Source organism: Myotis daubentonii, chromosome 21, assembly GCF_963259705.1.
Source record: "Myotis daubentonii chromosome 21, mMyoDau2.1, whole genome shotgun sequence".
Classification (NCBI taxonomy): Eukaryota; Metazoa; Chordata; class Mammalia; order Chiroptera; family Vespertilionidae; genus Myotis; species Myotis daubentonii.
Genome location: NC_081860.1, coordinates 10,589,914 through 10,607,089, shown reverse-complemented (window position 1 = coordinate 10,607,089; position 17,176 = coordinate 10,589,914). Strand labels below are relative to the sequence as shown.

The window sequence follows — 17,176 nt, the reverse complement described above, 5'->3', positions numbered from 1 at the left end:
ACATTGAACAGGCTGTCAAACCTCAGAGGGCAGGCAGGGGAGGAGGGAGGAGGAGGAGATCAAACAATGAACTTGTGTGCATATATGCATAACCCATGGACACGGACAATAGGGGGGTGAAGGCCTGGGGGGATGAAGACCTCGGGGGGAGAAGGGAAGGAGAGGGCAATGGGGGGAAAGGGGGACATATGTAATACTTTCAACAATAAAATTTTTTTTTAAATGCCTGGCCAGTGTGGCTCAGTGGTTGAGCATCAACCTAGGAACCAGGAGGTCACAGGTTCGATTCCCTTTCAGGGCACATGCCCGGGTTGCGGGTTCCATCCCCAGGACGGGGCGTGCAGGAGGCAGCCGATCCAGGATTCTCTCTCATCATTGATGTTTCTATCTTCCTCTCTCTCTCCCTTCCTCTCTCTGAAATCAATAAAAACAAAAGGAAAAAGGATCATCAAATTTTGTGTGTAAGTTCAGTATGACAGCCATGTACAAAGATGGCAAATTCCAGGAGCAGGCCACTCCCCACCTCCATGGCTTTGCTGGTGCTCTTGTTGCAAAGACCTTTCCCCCTCTATCCACCTGCGTTTCTTTCTATCTTCACTCTCATCGCTAGCCTCTCACCCCGACACTTCCAGGAGTCTTCCAATTGGGCTCATGGCCTGCAGTTTCTCTATCCTCAAGTGATCTTGGTTTTTGTTGCTGTTAATCCTCCCCCTAGGATATTTCTCCACTGATTTTTAGGGAGAGTGGAAGAGAGCAGGACACACAGAGAGAAGCATCACTGTGAGAGAAACACATCGATTGGTTGCCTCCTGCAGGAGCCCTGGCTAGGGCCTGGGTCAGGGAGGACCCTGCGACCAAAGTACGTGCCCTTGACCGGAATCGAACCCAGGACCCTTTGGTCCGAAGGCCGATGCTCTATCCATGGGCCCAAAGTGGCTAGGGCTCAAGTGATCTTTGAAATATACAAATGAGGCCTCACCCTTCTCCCTGGGATCACCGGCCTCCAGATGTGAAGGATAAAGTCCGATCTCCAACCTCATGTCAAACACACTTCCAACCGCCACCCATTCTCTGAGCTCCAGCCACAGTGGCCTCTCAATGGGTGCCTCTACCCCCAGCCAGTGTCCCCAGTCCTCCCCACTTTCCTGGCCACCACCCTGGCTGGGGGCCCAGCAGGCTCCACAGTAAGCCAGGAGCATATTCCAGGAGCAGGCCACTCCCCACCTCCATGGCTTTGCTGGTGCTCTTGCTGCAAAGACCTTTCCCCCTCTATCCACCTGCGTTTCTTTCTATCTCCACTATCTCCATTCAGGACACCCAGGAGATGGCTTCTACAGCAGCTGAGGAGAGCGACGGCAAGGATCTGAACTTGAAAAGGGCAGCAAGAACAGAAGAGACCCATGAGCAGTCCAGTGACTGGTGACTTCGGTGCCCTAACGGAAGGGCGAGTCCCAAGCCTCACAGCCGTGTGGCTGAGCCCAGGCTCGAACACGCAGGAAGGCAAATGATGATAATCCTGGAATCACAATGTTACCTGCTCATCTGCTGATACCAATAGGGCCGATCTCAGCCTGGGCAGATAGGTCAGCAGTCAGGGGTTTAGGTAAGTTCCCTAAAATCTGGGAAAACAACCCTATCTCACAGGGTCAGCCTGTGTCCAAGGCTCTTCTATAGGTTAAGGACGCAGAGGACGGGGAAGGTGCATTGCTTTGCTTTGCACAGCTCTGGATTCGAATCCTGACTCTTCCGCTTATTAGCTGTGTGACTCTGGGCAAGTTGCTTAACATCTCTGAGACTTCCTTTCTCCTCTACAGTATCAAAATCATCCCATCGTTAAGAACCTGGACTTGGAAATCTGATTTCTGGGGCTGTCTCCTCTATAGACCTACTACCGATGGAGCCTTTGAGCTATAATCTCATGGGGGGAAATGGAGATAATAATCCCATGTTCCTCATGGGATTGTTGTGACGCTTAAGTAAGATATTGCAAGTACTTAGCACAAGTACCAGCACCAGGAAGCACTCAACAGTCAGTGACTATAATTATTATCACGGAAAGCACCCAGTCGGTGTTTGACACATCAGGGGACTCAACAACTGTTAGTTCACCACCACCACTACCCACCCACCTATCCCTTTTCTCTGAGCCAAGAAGGATCCATATGTCACCAAGACCATACTTATTCTCAGGACACGTACATTCCAATTCCAAATCTCTTCACGGGCCTGGGGGAGGGCACACGACCCAGCCAGGCAACGGTCACGGCCAAAACGTACTGCCTTCCTGGTTATAGGGACCTCGCTCAGATGGAACACTGTTTACACCTGACAATAACCCGGCCCGGGTAGAAGAATCCTTTTCTGAAGATTCACTCGTTTATAAAGAAGGTCCCAAGGTACAGAACAACAACAAAAAAGGCGCTATCGCCCAGCCGGCGTGGCTCAGTGGTTGAGCATCGACCTATGAACCAGGAGGTCACGGGTTCGACCCCCGGTCAGGGCACATGCCCGGGTTGCAGGCTCCATCCCCAGTAGGGGGCGTGCAGGAGGCAGCTGATGAATGATTCTCTCTCATCATTGATGTTTCTATCTCTCTCTCCCTCTCCCTTCCTCTCTGAAATAAAAATATAAAAAAATGCTTCGTTTAAAAAAGATAAAGAAAAAAAATGGTGCTTTAAAAAATGTGTCCTGACAGAGTGTGTCTGCGAGGTGGGGACCAGCCAGCCACATCTGGGCACAGCATCCCCAGCCAAGCAGCCAGGGAGGCCAGGAGGCAGGAACCCCCAAAGTGGCAGAGAACCGGGGAGGAATAGAGAACTGGCAGCTTCTGGGAGAGAAAGGGGCGCTGGGGACAGGAGGACTGAGCAGGAGAGCAGAGACCGCAGCCCAGAGCACCAGGGAGGGAAGGCGAGGGAGGAAAGCGGAAAAGACCAGGGCAGAGGAAGGAGCCTGCCAGCTCCCCCTCTGAGCCGCTTTGCATATACATGAGGGATGTCCCCCGATTCTGCACCAAGACCAAGCCCCCAGTTCCCCTGCCTGAGCGGGGCACTCGCTCCCCGCTAGCCTCCAGAGACACTGCTGCCATCAGGGTGTGGTTGTCATGACACTAGGAGGCTCCACTCCCACTCAGGGAGGGCCCCCGGTGAGCCAGGGCAGGGGGCCCTGCTGCTAAGGGTGTGGTTGTGGATTTGGTCTTCGCACGGCTTGTTCAAGGCGAGTGAGGCTGCGGGGCTCATCCTTGAACTCCAGAATGGAAGTCGATGGAAGACATTCTCAGCGCGGGTGAGCCCCGGGGACCCCGCTTCTCCCAGGAACCTCAGTCGTCCTGGGGATAAAGCAAAGAGACCTGACCTGAGCACATTTTATAGAAGTCTTTTTTTAAAAAATACATTTTACTGATTTTTTACAGAGAGGAAGGGAGAGGGATTGAGAGTTAGAAACATCGATGAGAGAGAAACATCGATCCGCTGCCTCCTGCACACTCCCTACTGGGGATGTGCCCACAACCCAGGTACATGCCCTTGACCGGAATCGAACCTGGGACCCTTCAGTCCGCAGGCCGACGCTCTATCCACTGAGACAAACCGGCTAGGGCTGTCCCTTGCTTTTATCAATCTCTGGGGATTTCTTGTAGATTGGCACAGTTCAGATCCACCAAAAAGAAAGGTCCCGGGCCCTAGCCAGTTTGGCTCAGTGGATAGAGCGTCGGCCTGCGGACTGAAGGGTTCTGGGTTCGATTCCGATCAAGGGCACGTACCTCGGTTGCAGGCTCCTCCCTGGCCCAGGCCCTGGTCAGGGAGTGTGCAGGAGGCAACCAATCGATGTGTTCCTCTGACATCAATATTTCTGTCTGTCTTTTTCCCGCTCTTCCACTCTCTCTAAAAATCAATGGAAAAAAGGAGCCCTAACCGGTTTGGCTCAGTGGATAGAGCATCGGCCTGTGGACTGAAAGGTCCCAGGTTCGATTCCGGTCAAGGGCATGTACCTTGGTTGCGGGCACATCCCCAGTAGGGGGTGTGCAGGAGGCAGCTGATCGATGTTTCTCTCATCGATGTTTCTAACTCTCTATCCCTCTCCCTTCCTCTCTGTAAAAAATCAATAAAATATATTGGGGAAAAAAAAGGAAGGCCCAGATTGTCCTCATTCACACCTTGAAGGAATTTTCCCTATGCTAACACACCCTCAGGAAGGCCACGGAATTCCAACAGGCCGGAGGGTCAAGTTTACATGCTGTCTCCTTGTCCTACGCACAACCACCGCTGGTACGAACAAAACTCCTGCCAAGCCCGGCCTGTGTGGCTCAGTGGTTGAGTGTTGACCCAGGAACCAAGAGGTCACAGTTCCATTCCTCGTCAAGGGCACATGCCCGGGTTGTGGGCTCGATCCCCAGTAGGGGGCATGCAGGAGGCAGCCGATCCATGATTCTCTCTCCGCACTGATGTTTTTATCTCTCTCTCCCGCTCCCTAAAAAGCAATAAAAACATATTAAAAACACACAACTCCTGCCAAGAGGTAAACCACTCCCATGCCAGGTCCACAGTCGTTGCCCTTGACCTACCCACTCCGCATCCTCTGCCCCGTCCCCCTGCTCTCGGGTCTCCGCCGTGGTCCCCTCGGAAGACTTTCGGGCCATGATGTTGTCGGTCCACGATGCCCCCGTCTTTGCATCGCCAGCGAAATTACACTTGGTCACTGTTCCAGCCTCAAGCTTGGCTAATGAATCTGAGAGAAGGAGAGAAGGTGAGTGGACTCTCTTTCCTGTGGCGGAAACACAGTGGGGGGGGGAGGGGGGGCGCTGGTCCAATCTACTGGCGTCCCTGCGGCTGGGGGTAACCCATTGTTCTCTGCAGGCCTGGGTGTGGACCTCGGGGAGACCCCCAAAGCCCTAGATAGGAGAGGGCACCACCCACAGGTACCCTGGGAATGGACAGCACCCCACGATCCAGGGTGTCCAGACTACTGGCCTCAGGGCACTGCCCTGGGACTTAGGGATATATCTCAAGTGGTCTTGTCCCCGCAGAGGCCAGACCTGGCCGCTCCTGGGTTGTGGGGGGTGGGGGCACCCGCAGGCCAATGGGAACACTAGGCCGCAGCGAGGGCTGCACTGCTCACCCAGGAAGGGGCCGTCGCCTCGGGTTTTCAGCCGAACCCCGGCCCCCAGCTCCAGCTCCAGGGCCTCCATCTCCGACTCGGGCATCCAGAAGGCCACGGTCTGCTCGGGCGTGAGGCTCTCCGTCAGGGCGAGCAGCGCCGGCTTATTCACCAGCTCCTTCAGTGCCTCGAGCGTGAGTCTGTCCGTGTCCCCCTTGGCGTCCACCTCTGCAGGCACACAGCACAAGAGGATTGTTCCCGCTGTAGGGCCAGCGCTGAGGGCCCTGGCCGGTTTGGCTCAGTGGACAGAGCGTCGGCCTGCAGGCCGAAGGGTCCCTGGTTCGATTCCGGTCAAGGGCACGTACCTCAATTGCAGGCTCCTCCCTGGCCCTAAGCAGGAGGCAACCAATCAATGTGTTTCTCTCTGTCTTTCCCTCTCTCTTCTATCTCCCTAAAAATCAATGGAAAAATATTCTCGAATGAAGTTAAGGCTCACAGCCAACTGAGAGCAGGAGTGAGCCCATCCTTCCAGGACTCATCAAGGAGCTCAGGGCGGAGGTGGTCAGGCATGGGCTCCGGGCCTGGCTCATGGTAGATGCTCATTAAATGTGCAGACAATTGCTCGGGTGGGGTAGCTCTGTGCTTGAGCATTAACCCATTCACCAGGAGGTCACGGTTCGATTCCCAGTCCGGGCACATGCCCCGGTTGCAGGCTTGATCCCCAGTAGGTGACGTGCAGGAGGCAGCTGATCAATGGTTCTCTCTCATCATTGATGTTTCTCTCTCCTTCTCCCTTCCTCTCTCTGAAATCAGTAGAAAATAAATGAATAAATAAATAATGTTCAGCCCTAGCCGGTTTGGCCCAGTGGACAGAGTGTCAGCCTGTGGACTGAAGGATCCCGGGTTCGATTCCAGTCAAGGGCGCGCACAGGTTGCGGGCCTGATTCCTGGCCCTGGTCGGGGCACATGCGGGAGGCAACCCATCGATGTGTTTCCCTCACATCGATGTTTCTCTTTGTCTCTCCCCTTCCTTTCCCCTCTCTAAAAATTAACGAGAAAATCCTCGGGTGAGGATTAACAACAACAACAACGATCAGAGAATGCAGAGAATGAATGAGCCGTGGAAAGCACAAGTGAATGCAATGACAGGGGGATGGATGGATGCGGCGCAACCCCAAAACCTTCCCACACGGGGGTAGATAGCAGAGGTCCTGCTACTGCCAAAACCGGGGCGAGATATGACACCCCGAAGGGCCCAAGACCCAAATGAGAATTTGGCAGGAAAGTGGAGGCCCCCAGGGCCCGAGCCTGGGCTCTGCACCAAGGCAGTGAGAGCCAGAGCCAGGTTCATGGACGATCCTGCCAGACTGAGGGCGGGCTGGGCTGGGGGGGGGGCACTGGGATCATCTGAGTGAACGGGGTACAGGAAGGAGTCCAGCCAGGGGCCCTCAGGCCAGACTTTAAAGCCAATCGTGCTGCCCGGCTGGCTTGGCTCACTACTTGACTTGACCTATGATCCAGGAGGTCCAGGTTCGATTCCCGTCAGCGCACATGCCCAGATTGCGGGCTCGGTTCCCCCAGTGCGGGGGGGGGGGGGGGGGGGCGTGCAGGAGGCAACCGATCCATGGTTCTCTCTCATCACTGATGTTTCTATCTCTCTCTCCCTCTCCCTTCCTCTCTGAAATCAATAAAAATATATTTAGAAATAAATAACAAACAAATAAAGTCAATCATGCTGAAAAGACCCTTTCTCGGGCCACAGGGTGGGAGAAAGGAGGGCAGAGGGCAGAGGGCAGGGGTACCTACTGTAGGATGACATGAGGAAGCCAGTGTTCACCTTCCTGGTGTCACTGAAGTTGGGCTCGATTTCATTTCCCTTGGGGTCGAACTTCCGGCGATGGATGCGACTGGGCCGGACATACAGCACGTAGTAGCGCTCCTGGGGGCAGGCAGGGAGTCAGGGGGCTGCTCCACTCCCCCCCTCACCCCCAATACACACACACGCCCCGCAGGGATCCACGCAGCCCTCCCCAAACCCACTCTCTATCCTGGAACCCCACCCTCAGCTCCAAAAATATTCAAGCTGCGCAGATCCCTACTCCAATATTGATCCATTCACCCATCCATACGTACACCGTTCATTCATTCACGTTTTGTTTTAATATATTTTTATTGATTTCAGAGAGAGGAAGGGAGAGGGAGAGAGAGCGATAGAAATACCAACGATAGCCCTAGCCGGTTTGGATCAGTGGGTAGAGCGTCGGCCTGCGGACTGAAGGGTCCTGTGTTCAATTCCGGTCAAGGGCATGCACCTTGGTTGCGGGCACATCCCCAGTAGGGGGTGTGCAGGAGGCAGCTGATCGGTGTTTCTCATCGATGTTTCTGACTCTCTATCCCTCTCCCTTCCTCTCTGTAAAAAATCAATAAAATATATTAAAAAAAAAAAAAGAAATATAGCAATGATAAGAGAGAATCATTGATCAGCTGCCTCCTGCACACCCCCTAGTGGGTGGAGCCTGCAACCCGGGCATGTACCCTGACCGGGAATCGAACCGTGACCTCCTAGTTCATACGTGGACGCTCAACCACTGAGCCACACAGGATGGGCCATTCGCGTGTTTCATAGAATATCACCACACACAATGAACCAGGCTAGACGTCCATGAGAGGGTGGGCCCACGGCCTGACCCCAAGGTCCCCTAACAGCCAAGATAAAAAAGTACACACAGACAGCCCCAACCCGAGCGCCAAGGGCCCCAAATACCACGCGGCAGGTGTGGCACAGCCAAGATGCTCCGGAAAGGCGCTGACAGGGAGGTCTGACTGAGGGCAGCCCTGTGCCTCCTCCAACAGATCCGGCGCCTGGGGCGCATCCGAGCCTCAGCTTCCCCTGTTGCACGGGGACAACCTGACGTCTGCTCTCAGGAATGTCGCACGGGGTCAGTGAGGTAACGCAGGAGCAAGCACAGCAGAAAGCACGAACAGTCTGTAGTGCCGGCTGCAGCTGTTCTAATCAAAGCAGGCGGCAAAATGCTCCCGGCAACGAGGAAGAGGGAACCGCCTCCGGGGAGAAACAGGGAAGGAAAGCAAGGCCCCGAAGGTGGAGCAACCAGCAAGGCAGCCGGCACTAAGTCTGTCCCATCAGCCCGGCCAGCGTGGCTCAGTGGTTGAGCATCGACCTATGAACCAGGAGGTCACGGTTCAATTCCCGGTCAGGGCACGTGCGAGGGTTGCAGGCTCGATCCTCAGTGGGGGGGCGTGCAGGAGGCAGCCGATCGATGATTCTCTCTCATCATGGATGATTCTCTCTCTCCCTCTCCCTTTCTCTCTGAAATCAATAAAAATATATTTTTTAAATCCTATGTAATAAAAGCCTAATATGCAAAGTGTCCGATTGTTCAACCGCTGGGCCGGTCGCTATTATGCACACTGACCACCAGGGGGCAGATGCTCTGACTGGTAGGTTAGTTTGCTGCTGGGGTCCAGCCGATCAGGACTGGGCAAGATGGGCCAGACACGCCCTGCAGCCCTCCCTGGCCCCCATAGTGCACTGGTGGGGTCCCTCGGCCTGGCCTGCACCCTCTCACAATCCAGGACCCCTCAGGGGATGTCAGAGAGCCAGTTTCGGCCCGATCCCCGCAGGCCAGGCCGAGGGACCCCACCCGGTGCACCAGGCCTCTAGTAAATAAATAAAATAAATCTCTTCCATCAGAAGGCCACGGGACCTCTTCCAAGGGCCTTACAGCCCACTCCACACCCACGGCCCCATTCCGGAACCATTCACCTCACCTCACCTCACCCCTTCCTGCACTCAACCCTCCCAATCTCCGCCCCAAACACACCACTTGGGTGCAGGGCCTGGTCTGTCTTCTCAGAAAGAACCCAGACCCTCCCATCTGTCCATAGCCTAGCGCGCCGTAGCGGATCCTTTTCCACCCGATCCATCTCCCACCTGAGTCCCTCAAGGAGGAAAGAGCTGGACTCAAGACTCGGCAGTGACTGAGCCAAGACCGGGAGGTGCCTTGGTGGGTGAGGACTGTGGGGCCATTATCCGTTCCTGCAGGTGCACCCAGCATCCTCACCTTCCTGCCATGGGCGTCCGAGATGCTGTGCCGAGACACATCGACCAGTTCTCCCTCCAGCAGGACACCACTTCCCCTGGGATGAAAGGAGAAGGAGGGATCAGCTGGTTCTGCCAGGCGCCAGGAAAGAGCCCCAAGTTCCAGGCCCAGGTCAGAGTCTGCACCGGGACTGAGGCAACGCCCATGTGTATGAGCAGCCCCCTCCTCTGTGCGTCCCGCGTGGGGCCTCCATTCCTTCGAGGGTCCCAAAGACTGGGGTGCTCTCTGCTCAGGGGTCAGGAGGGAACCTTGTCAGGCTGCAAGACCAAACTACGGCCCCTCGTGCAGGGAGGACTGTAACCAGAGACTCAGTCTTCCTATCTACAAAATGGGAGAGTAACAGTCATCTCACTCTGCTTCTATGATGATGACATAAGATCATGTATGTGAAGTGTTTGGTAAACTAATCAGTGTTTAATAAGTATAAAGGATTTTACTTTTTTATTTAACCAAATTAGGAGGGGTGTCTAAGTTGCCATCAAGTATCTTTCCTGCCTTGGCTAGGTAGTTTGTTTGGTTACCCGTGGTCAGCAAACTGCAGCTCGCGAGCCACATGCGGCTCTTTGGCCCCTTGAGCGTGGCTCTTCCTAAGCCTTAGGAGTACCCTAATTAAGTTAATAACAGTGTACCTACCTGTATAGTTTAAGTTTAAAAAATTGGCTCTCAAAAGAAATTTCAATCGTTGTACTGTTGATATTTGGCTCTGTTGACTAATGAGTTTGCCGACCACTGGTGGACCAAGGATGCAGGTTTGATCCTGGGTAGTATAAGGACCAATCACTCTAGCTGGTTTGGCTCAGTGGATAAGATCTTCGGCCTGCGGACTGAAGGGCCCCGGGTTCGATTCCGGTCAAGGGCACATGCCCGGGGTTGTGGGCTTGATCCCCAGTGGGGGGCGTGCAGGAGGCATCTGGTCAATGATTCTCTCATCATTGATGTTTCTGTCTCTCTCCCTTCCTCTCTGAAATCAATAAAAATATATTTTAAAAAAAAGAATCAACCAATGAATAAATAAGTGGAACAACAAATTGATGCTATTGCTTTCTCTCTCTCTTTTTTATTTTTTTAAAATATATTTTATTGAGTTTTTACAGAGAGGATGGGAGAGGGATAGAGAGTTAGAAACATCGATGAGAGAGAAACATCGATCAGCTGCCTCCAGCACATCTCCTACTGGGGATATGCCCGCAACCAAGGTACATGCCCTTGACCGGAATTGAACCTGGGACCCTTCAGTCCACAGGCCGAGGCTCTATCCACTGAGCCAAACCGGTTAGGGCTCTCTCTCTCTTTCTAATCAATCAATAAAAATTTTTTTTTAAAATAAAAGCTTTCCCTTTTCACCTGTTTAAAGCACTTTCACATTCCTGTTCTCATGGCCACTGTGGAGGCTAAGAAGCCCCCAGTCCAGATCGCGGGGTTCCCACCGAGAGGAGCTGGACCCCACTTCCTGATTCCACTTTTCATAAAAGCAGAAGCTGTGGGTTTCTTATCCCGGAACCACAGAAATGGGAGAGGAGTGGGGGGTGCAAAACATGGCAGCTGGCTGTACCCAAGTGCCCCTAACACCCCCTCACAACCTCGGGGTCCCTCCGGGCAGGCCTGGCCCTCCCATCCCACACCCGCCCCAACCCTCGGGCCTGACACCCGCTGGGGGTTCTCCCTTTGGACTCTGGATCCCGTGCAACCCGTTCCCGGGCCAGAAGGAAGGCAAGCTGGCAAGGGGGTGCCAGGGGGGTGGGTTGGAGACCACGATCGTGAGAACCCAGCACCCACTTTTGAGCCACGTTTGGGGGTGGAGACCCAACCCTCTCCAAAGGTCTGGGGAGAGCAGGGGCGCTTTAAAGCGTTCGATCGGTGTCAGGGGGTGCGCCCCGCCTGCGGGCCCAGGGGGGCGCGGGAGGAGCGTTGGCACCGCCTGCTTTTCCTCCCACCGGCCCCGCCCAGGAGACCCCACCCGATCCAGGAGCCCCAGTTCAAAGCCGGGCGGCGGGAGGCCCGGCGGAGGCGCGGGGAGGGGCGCGCGGGTTACCCCTGGTGGGCGGCCGGCTCCCAGGCGCCGGGCAGCTGTGCGCTCCGCACCGCCTTGTTCCGGAGCGCGCTGTCCTGGTAGATGCGGCTCATCCTCCCGGGGCCGGCCGGCCGCTGTGCGGGGACCGGGACGACGTGCGGGGACCGGGACGACGAGCAGAGACTAGCGATTCCCGCTGCGGTTCCGGGAAGGCCGCGGCGCCGGGAGTTCCTGGGCGGGACCTAAAGGGGCCGAGCTTCATTCCTGCCCTGGGACCATGCGCGCAGGGAGGGGGCATCTGGGAAGACCCTGGGCTAGGGCCTGAGCGCTTCCTTCCTTTTTCTCTCCCTTTTCCTGTTACTGGAGAGAGACCCCCGCCCCAACACACGCACAGAGGAGAAATGGAGACCCCGAGATCCTATAGCATCAGCTCTGAAAGGACGGGTTTCCAGAGAACAGGAATGGAGAAAAGGGAAAAGCTCTTGGGGTGAGGGGGTGGGGGGCGGTGGGGGGCGCCTGCTCTTCGGGCCCCCCCTCCCAGATCCCACAATGGCTGAGGTTCCTGGGGTCTGCGATGCAGGAACCTAGGGTTGGGTGTCAGCTCCGGGGCTCCCCGCGGGTTGTGCGCCCCAGCTGTGCGCGCTTGGACACGTTCCTCAATCTCTGAGCCTGTGATTCGTCCTCTGTAAAACGGGGTTAGGCCCCAGCCGGTGTGGCTCAGTGGATAGAGCCCCGGCCTGCGGACAGAAGGGTCCCAGGTTCCATTCCCATCAAGGGCACAGGCCTGGGTTGTAGGCTCGATCCCCAGTAGGGGGCGTGCGAGAGGCAGCCGATCCAGGATTCTCTCTCATCATTGATGTTTCTCTCCCTCTCTCTCCCTTGCTCTCTGAAATCAATAAAAATGTATTTTTAAAAATAAAATAAAATGGGGTTAGTAGCGGGGAGGCTGTAAAGAGGAGTAAACTCGCTCCGGAACACAGCATTGCCCCTCTCTGTCTTCCCTTGAGGTGCTTGGACCCCTGTCAGGCCCCCCACTGCCCTTTGTCCAAATATGTCCCCTTGTAGGGTGCACTGACACTGCAACCAACTGAGCCACGGACAGGGCTGGAGTCTTAGTTGTCGTGTGTGTGTGTGTGTGTGTGTGTGTGTGTGTGTGTGTGTGTGTGTGAATCCCCACCCAAGGATGTTTTCCGATTTTTTTTTTCTTTTTAGAGAGAGGGAGAGACAGAGCGAAACATAGATGTGAGAGAAACACATCGATTGGTTGCCTCCTGCATGCCCCCCAACCAGGGCCATGGACAGGGAGGAGCCTGCAGCCCAGGTACATGCCCTTGACCAGAAATCGAACCCAGGACCCTTTGGTCCACAGGTTGAAGCTCTAACCATTGAGCCAAACCCACCAGGGCTTAGTTGTTTTTTTGTTTTTATCCAGAGAGGAAGGAAGAGGGAGGGAGAGATAGAAACATCAACAATGAGAGAGAATCATTGATCAGCTGACTCCTGCACCCTCCCACCCCCACTGGGGATTGAACCCACAACCCGGGCATGTGCCCTTGACCAGAATCGAACCCAGGACCCTTTAGTCCGCAGGCCAACACTCTATCCACTGAGCCAAACTAGCTAGGGCTTTGCCTTTTTTTTTTTTTAAGGGAGCAGGAGAGAGGGAAACATTGATGAGCTACCTCCTACACGCCCCCCACTGGGGATTGAGACCACAACCTGGGCATGTGCCCTGTCCAGGAATCGAACAGGCAACCTCTTGGTGAATGAGTCGATGCTCAACCACTGAGCCACACCAGCCGGGCTGGAGTCTTAGGTCTTTATGCGTCGGATCACATCTTAGCAGATCTGACAACGTCTGTCTCGTCTTGACAAAGTCTGGTGGTTCCAGAGTTAGATGCCAAATGGCCACAAACGCAGAGAAATTACCTGAAGAAAACACACACACACACACACACACACACACACACACACACACACACACACACACGGCACAGAGCAGAAGACGCACAACAAAGAAAGCACTCCGGAGAGAAGGCATCATGTAAAATAAGATGTCAGAATAAGAACCAAACCTATCCATCACGTGGCATCAATAAATGCAAATAGGGCAGGCCTTGTTTGCAAGAAAAATCCGTGACAGGCCTTCGTATCAGACAGCTCGTCCTGCCATATCCCAGCCTCTCGGCCTCCCAGGGCCTTTGACGCGGCCTGTCCCAGCCCCTCCGCCCTGGTGACCAGCTCTGCTTGGGCTCCGCCGGCTGCAGGCAGAAGCAATCCTCCGCGCCTCACCTTATGGCCCCGCCACACCACTTGCCCCTCAGACAACCGGTCCCCAGGGTGCTCCTTATAAGAGATCTCTCCGGATAGGACTGAGAAATCGCATTGCCTATTGTTCCAATGGCCAAAGGGACATGATTGCTAGTGGTAAGTGGGTGGTGAAAACCCCTTGGCGTGAAGAGGCATCCAAATTACTCAGGTGTTGTCCTAGCTAGTTTGGCTCAGTGGATAGAGCATCAGTCTGTGGACTGAAGCATCCCGGGTTCGATTCCCGTCAAGGGCACATGCCCGGGTTTCCGACTCGATCCCCAGTAGGGGGCGTGCAGGAGGCAGCCGATCAAGGATTCTCTCACATCATTGTTTCTATCTCTCTCTCCCTCCCCCTTCCTCTCTGAAATCAATAAAAATACTTTAAAAAATGACTTAGGTGTTGCCTGGCCGGTGTGGCTCAATGATTAAGCATCGACCTATGAACCAGGAGGTCACAGTTCGAATCCCAGTCAGGGCACATGCCCTGGTTGCGGGCTCGATCCCCTGTAGGGGGCGTGCAGGAGGCAGCCGGTCCATGATTCTCTCTCATCATTGATGTTTCTATCTCTCTCTGCCACTTCCTTCCTCTCTGAAATCAATAAAAATACAAAGAAAAGAACAAGAACCAGATGCCGAAACCGGTTTGGCTCAGTGGATAGAGCGTCGGCCTGCGGACTGAAAGGTCCCAGGTTCGATTCCGGTCAAGGGCATGTACCTGGGTTGCGGGCACATCCCCAGTGAGAGATGTGCAGGAGGCAGCTGATCGATGTTTCTCTCTCATCGATGTTTCTAACTCTTTATCTCTCTCCCTTCCTCTCTGTAAAAAATCAATAAAATATATTTTTTAAAAAAGGACCAGAGACAGGAAAGAGTTTAGCGCCAAGGACCACAATGCTGGCCAGTCCAGCCGGGGTACAGATAGCATCTGAGTGGCACAAAGGGCTCAGATTTTGTATTTTACTCTAAAAACATGTTCTCGTTGTGTTAAAAATAATAATAAAACAAAGGAGGATTCAGAGGTACACAGTTGCATTTCTTCTTCCATAACGTGCTGGTCTGTGCACGTCATATTTCTGGAAGGAGAGAGAAGAAGGAGAGAGAGAAGCGGGTCTCGGCGGCCGCCTCAGGGACTGCAGCGCCTCCGGCGTGGGAAGGAGACGTATGTGCAGCTTTTGATGCTCTTTGATATTTTTACCATGTACACGAATTACTTTTTTCAATTAAAAACTAGTTAATTTTTTAAACTGTGGAAACAGCGTAATATTCCATCTCAGCTGTAATCAGAGAGACGCAAATGAAAACATCGTGGAAATAAACATTTTTTAAGGAAGGACTTAAAAATGAATAAAGCTCACCGTTGATGAGGATATGAGAAAATGAACGCCTCTACTGTCTGTATGTTTCATTCACGGAAAGGAGCATAATTCACCCCATCAGTACAACGAAGTGAATTAGTTACGCAAATAATAATAACAAAACCTTGAGAGTATTTGCTTAGGAAGTTTTCAATATTCAGTATTTTTGGAAATGTCAATGAAATACTGATGGGGTGGTCATCATAATCTGGCCGGTCACAATAATCTGGCCACTCAGTGTATATAAGTCATGGAGTTATCATAAGTTATCAAATACGAGCTAATTCTTGTTCATCTATAAGTGTTCCTCATATTCCCTCCTCCCTCCCCAATTTGTCATTATATTCAGAACTAAATGCACCCCTAAAAGTTTACTTGAAATGCCATCTTTGCTAGATCCTTTAAAAAATATACATGGTTTCTAAATGTATTTATCAATTCTAGAGAGAGGGAGAGAAACATTGATTTGTTGTTCCATTCATTTATGCATTCATTGGTTGATTCATTTATATATATATATATATATATATATATATATATATATATATATATATAAATTCATTTATATATTATAAATAAACCATATATATAAATGCCTAAGGGCATTCCCAGACTCAAGTTCCAGAATATAATATATATATATATATTCTTATTGATTTCAGAAAGGAAGGAAGAGAGAGAGAGAGAGAGATAGAAATATCAATGATGAGAGAGAATCATGGATCGGCTGCCTCCTGCACACCCCACACTGGGGATCGAGCCTGCAACCCGGGCACGTGCCCTTGCCTGGATCGAACCCGGGACCCTTCAGTCCGTAGGCCGACACTCTATCCACTGAACCAAACCAGCCAGGGCCATTGGTTGGTTCTCATGCGTGCCGTGACCACAGACCAAACCCACAGCCTTGGCGTATCAGACGATGCTCTAACCAGCTGAGCTGCCCGAGCGGGGCCTATGTCTTGCCTTTTTATTCTGGCCCACTGTCTGCCTGTGTGGGTCTGTGATGTTTTCATGTCTGTAGTTCTATGAAATTTTCCCATAACTAGGCAAGTGCCCCTTTGTCACTCTTCTTAACTTGACCTTGAATTTTCCTCCTGCACTTGTTTGTATAGGTGTATCTCTCTACTCCAGACCAATTAGAGCCTCTGGAGTGACAATCAACCTTAAGGCTTAGGGCAGCTGTGGGCAAACTACGGCCCGCGGGCCGGATCCGGCCCGTTTGAAATGAATAAAACTAAAAAAGAAAAAAAAGACCGTACCCTTTTATGTAATGATGTTTACTTTGAATTTATACTAGTTCACACAAACACTCCATCCATGCTTTTGTTCCGGCCCTCCGGTCCAGTTTAAGAACCCATTGTGGCCCTCGAGTCAAAAAGTTTGCCCACCCCGGCTTAGGGCTTCCCTGGCAGACCTGCTTTTCTCTCTCTCTCTCTCTCTCTCTCTCTCTCTCTCTCTCTCTCTCTCTCTCTGCCCAGCAGGAACCCCCATGCTAAGGTACATTCTGAGCGACAATACCTCTCCCTATTTGAAGCAAGGTGTGGCTAAGGGCATTCCCAGACTCAAGTTCCAGAATATTAAAGAGTATCCTGTTTCTTTTCTTTTTCTTTTTTTTAATCCTCACCCAAGGATATTTTCCCATTCATTTTTTAAAAAATATATTTTATTGATTTTTTACAGAGAGGAAGGGAGAGGGATAGAGAGTTAGAAACATCGATGAGAGAGAAACATGGATCAGCTGCCTCCTGCACACCCCCTACTTGGGATGTGCCTGCAACCAAGGTACATGCCCTTGACTGGAATCGAACCTGGGACCCTTCAGTCCGCAGGCTGACGCTCTATATACTGAGCCAAACCGGTTAGGGCCCCATTCATTTTTTTTTTTTTAGAGAAAGTGGAAGAGAGAGGGAAAGACAGAGAAACACATCGATTGGTTGCCTCCTGCACGATTCTGACCAGGGCCCAGGCTGGGGAGGAGCCTGCAACCAAGGTTCGTGTCCTGACTATTCTTTTTTTTTTATTTAATATATTTTATTGATTTTTTATAGAAAGGAAGGGAGAGAGATAGAGAGTCAGAAACATCAATGAGAGAGAAACATCAATCAGCTGCCTCCTGCACATCTCCTACTGGGGATGTGCCCACAACCCAGGTACATGCCCTTGACCAGAATCGAACCTGGGACCTTTCAGTCCGCAGGCCGATGCTCTATCCACTGAGCCAAACCGGTTTTGGCACTATTCTTTTCATGAATATAAATCGTAGTTACTGGATCAGATATGAGGTAGGC

General features: G+C 52.6%; 1 protein-coding gene across 1 annotated transcript; it reads right to left on the bottom strand.

Annotated features, from left to right (window-relative positions):
• Positions 1-2,354: 2,354 nt before the first annotated feature.
• On the bottom strand, positions 2,355-11,415 carry ARPIN (actin related protein 2/3 complex inhibitor). The gene is made up of 6 exons (XM_059678075.1): positions 11,245-11,415; positions 9,174-9,249; positions 6,898-7,030; positions 5,113-5,319; positions 4,559-4,722; positions 2,355-3,325 (listed from the first exon to the last, which is right to left on the bottom strand). The coding sequence occupies exons 1-6, from the start codon at positions 11,334-11,336 to the stop codon at positions 3,317-3,319; spliced, it is 681 nt and encodes a 226-aa protein (XP_059534058.1). The 5' UTR covers positions 11,337-11,415; the 3' UTR covers positions 2,355-3,316.
• Positions 11,416-17,176: the final 5,761 nt, after the last annotated feature.

Coding starts and splice junctions, on each gene's coding strand:
- ARPIN (XM_059678075.1), bottom strand. CDS start 11,336: ATGAGCCGCATCTACCAGGACAGCGCGCTCCGGAACAAGGCGGTGCGG. Junction 7,031..9,173: donor CGGACGCCCATGGCAGGAAG/GTGAGGATGCTG, acceptor GCCTGCCCCCAG/GAGCGCTACTACGTGCTGTA. Junction 5,320..6,897: donor CTTCCTCATGTCATCCTACA/GTAGGTACCCCT, acceptor GTGTGCCTGCAG/AGGTGGACGCCAAGGGGGAC.